General features: G+C 40.5%; 1 protein-coding gene across 7 annotated transcripts in view; it reads left to right on the top strand.

The window, feature by feature from the left end:
* The window catches only part of ryr2a (ryanodine receptor 2a (cardiac)), a 252,899-nt gene that overhangs the window by 177,481 nt on the left and 71,729 nt on the right, over positions 1-3,689 (top strand). For all 7 annotated transcript variants that reach the window (XM_020611714.1, XM_020611710.1, XM_020611711.1 and 4 more), the window contains 8 exons: positions 79-213; positions 494-606; positions 727-823; positions 993-1,099; positions 1,489-1,540; positions 1,687-1,737; positions 1,843-1,942; positions 3,176-3,255. In XM_020611714.1, coding sequence (XP_020467370.1) covers positions 79-213; positions 494-606; positions 727-823; positions 993-1,099; positions 1,489-1,540; positions 1,687-1,737; positions 1,843-1,942; positions 3,176-3,255 — 735 coding nt within the window. The remainder of the gene's footprint in view (positions 1-78; positions 214-493; positions 607-726; positions 824-992; positions 1,100-1,488; positions 1,541-1,686; positions 1,738-1,842; positions 1,943-3,175; positions 3,256-3,689) is intronic.

Here is a 3,689-nt window from a genome sequence, read left to right as displayed (position 1 = left end):
TGACTAGAATATGAGTAGGGCACAAATTCAACACACACTAAAATGTAAATATAAGTGGTACGTGTGTCTTTTGTACAGCTGGAGGACCCAGCTATTCGTTGGCAGATGGCCTTGTACAGGGATCTCCCCAATCTCTGTGAGGACACCTCTGACCGTGAGAAGACTGTGGAGAGAATCCTGGACATTGCTCATGTCCTCTTCCACCTAGACCAGGTGTGTGTTTGTGTATAAAGAATAAAAGATGACACAGGTCAAAAGATGTTTACAACACTGGAAAACTGACTGAAGCAATAGGAAGTAGCCATACATCAGTTCTGTACAATCATACAGTATTTGGGTTTGATACACTGTATATCTATGTCCTGGAGAAGAACAGCTTCTGAAGAAAACCGTGTCTGTTTACAAATGCACTTCCTGTAAACAGCTGTCCTAAAGGCAATATGAACTCCCAACCATGACCCACTTGTCTATTGAGCTCAGTTTGTATGTTTAGGTTGAACATCCTCAGCGCAGTAAGAAAGCAGTGTGGCACAAACTGCTGTCTAAACAGAGGAAAAGAGCAGTAGTCGCTTGCTTCAGGATGGCACCACTTTATAACCTGCCCAGGCAAGTTCTACACCCCCATAGATGAATGCACACATGGTATATACAAAGTGTGCAGGTGTGTGTACTGTACATGTGGTATATCTTGTAAAAACACTCCTACCTGTATCTCCCCAAAACTAGGCACCGGGCTGTCAACTTGTTCCTGCAGGGCTATGAGAAGTCTTGGATTGAGGCAGAGGAGCACTACTTCGAAGATAAACTCATAGAGGACCTTGCAGTTAGTTCTTTTCAGTGTGAATGTAAAACAAGTGGAATTAATTTAGATCCTGTTGGAATTTCTTCTACTTTGAAAAAAAAGATGTTCTGAAGGCTAAATACAAAACCAAATAGTTTTTTGTCACTGTGTATTCTTGAATCTTCTCTGATTGTGAATGTGTGTTCGTCAGAAACCGGGTGAACAGGAGCCATCTGAAGAAGAGGAAGGGTTGAAGCACATTGATCCTCTGCATCAGCTCATTCAGCTGTTCAGTAGAACAGCCCTCACAGAGAAGTGGTGGGTTTTTATACATGCTACAGTATGTAGCATCCAAAGCTCAACCGAATAGGAGATACAGTATTTGCTGCATCAACTTAAGTCTCAGTTATAGAAGTTGATAGTTTATATAAACAAAATGAGGAGGTTGAAAAGTCAAGATTGTATATTAGCACCCTTTCAATTTATCTCTACAGCACTATTTATTATAGTTAGCAAGGCTAATATTTGCTATTTTAAATTGAATAATTGTTAAGAACTTATTCACTACTTAAAACTGCCTTAAGACATAGGGTATTCATTTCATGTATTCTGTTAATTCTCGAGCCTGGATGGCTATACCATGACCTGGATGAATGAGAATCTCCACCGACATATACTCATGTTTGTGTGTGTATTTTCTGTTGCAGTAAACTAGATGAGGATAATCTTTACATGGCCTATGCTGACATCATGGCTAAGGTACCCGCTGCTAAAACCCAATACTACATACCTTTTTAATACTCAGAAATGTAATAGCTGGATGCTAATGGCAATAAGGCTTTTGACAGTGTTAAGTGGTGCCTCCATATGATTAATTCCTTTTTTATTACTTTTTCTCCCCTCAGAGTTGCCATGATGAAGAGGATGAAGATGGAGAGGAAGTGAAGAGTTTTGAAGTAGGTGATCAGTTACTCTGTGTGTCTGTCAAGCTTCATGGTGTTTTTAGTGGTACACGGGTGTGCTAATGCGTGTCAGACCTGTGTCCTTGCTGACATAAATAGGAGAAGGAGATGGAGAAGCAGAAGTTGTTGTATCAGCAGGCTCGGCTGCATGACAGAGGGGCCGCTGAGATGGTGCTTCAAACCATCAGTGCTAGCAAAGGTAAGTTTAAGGCCTCAGTGATTTCTCTTGGTTATTTTTGGCTTTAATGATGATAGATTTAGTATATAACCAAAAACACATAAGCTTTCAAAACATAAGAACTCCAAATGTAAGGTCCTAGATTTTTATTTGACAACTGAAAATAATTGGAAACCAGATAGATCAATTTGTAAAACAAATGAGCAATTGCATGTCCAAAAATATAAGGCTATGTCTTTGTTAACTTTCATAAATCGCATACAGAACCTAAAACCAACAATGAAATTTGTGTACTCACTGCATTTGGAACCTAACAAGCAGTATACCCTGTACTTCTCTCCACATTACCTCCCGGGTCGATGCGGACCATCCTGTTTAGTTTTTTCACTGTATTTTCTCTGTGTTGGTCTCTGTTTATTGGAGGGAGGGGCTGCGTTCCTCTCACACAGGCAGTCAGCTGAGCAGAGTGAGAACAGACGATGCGGAGAATCACTACACAGTGCAACAATCAGACTGTAAGGGAGACCGAGCAGTTTATAAAACAGATGTTGAACAAGCAGAACACAGGCACATGGCAGTGAAAACAAATGCAGAACCTGTGATAAGTGTTAGACCTTCACTGTTGTTCAGTAACTATTAAAGACACACCCATGTGCCACACCGCTGCACTGGGTGCCTTGTTTCTTTCTCAAATAAAAGCAAAAAGAGGAGCTACTGTAACTGACTACCACCACAGCCACCATTTTAAAAAGATAGTGCAGACAAAATAACCAGGACTAGGAAAACTGCTAGGGTCTGTTCAAAAGCATGAAAGGTGGGAGACAGAGCTACTGACCAGAAATTTGAGTCCATACATGAACGTGAAAATTTAGAAACAGAAACTTTGACCAGAACCCAAGTGAGAAGTGTCCATTAAATGGCAAAGTCACCAGTTCAGTCAGGCAGCATAGGCAATACCATGAGAGACATGGAAATGTGGAATATTAATACTAGGGTGAGGACAGGTCATGCTCAGACAGCAATTTGGCAGTTAGAGAATACAGATTATTGACAGAAATACAGAATGTCTTGTTTACCAGAATGGACCGCAGTTGAGAGTGATGAGTTAGAAGGAGCAGGTAAAGAGCATGAAAAAAGCAAACAAAATTGAACAGAAGTATACCAAAACAAAAGTCTGAAACAGGAAGTGTGTGGAAAGCTTAATCACAGCATTACATGACATGTTTTTTCTATGTGTTACTTTTTTTTTTCCAGGTGAGATGGGTCCCATGGTGGCCTCCACTTTGAAGCTGGGGATCGCTATTCTTAATGGTGGAAACTCTACTGTACAGCAGGTAATGTGGGGTTGGCAGAGTAAAAAAAGTATTTTGTCATGTTGTCACTCTTTTTCTCAGAAATATTTTTATTAACTTTTTTAACAAAGAAACAGATACCAAAATGTGAACGACAGGCATCTAACACTGACAAGAGCCCCAAAAAAAGAGAACCCAGCAGGTCAATTAGCCCAATTAGTATTCATTCCTGGAGTAAGATGTAAAACAGCCGGAAGTCAGGTCTCGACCTGAGCGGAAAGAGGGGCAAAACAAGATAGAAGAGCAACCGTACATGTAGACTATGAGCCCGTACGCTAGCCAATCAAGGATGGCCTGAGGAGATATAAAATCCTCTCCTTAACTTTTTTGGGAGTTGTGAAAGTGCTACATAAAAGGTCCCCACACCGTTAAAAACCTCTCTTTTGATTTGCGAGCTGAGTAGCATATTTTTTCAA

The sequence above is a fragment of the Monopterus albus genome, unplaced genomic scaffold (genome assembly GCF_001952655.1).
Source record: "Monopterus albus unplaced genomic scaffold, M_albus_1.0 scaffold117.1, whole genome shotgun sequence".
NCBI classification, from domain to species: Eukaryota; Metazoa; Chordata; class Actinopteri; order Synbranchiformes; family Synbranchidae; genus Monopterus; species Monopterus albus.
Note: the sequence above shows the minus strand (reverse complement) of the source record. Positions and strands in the feature narration are given on the sequence as shown.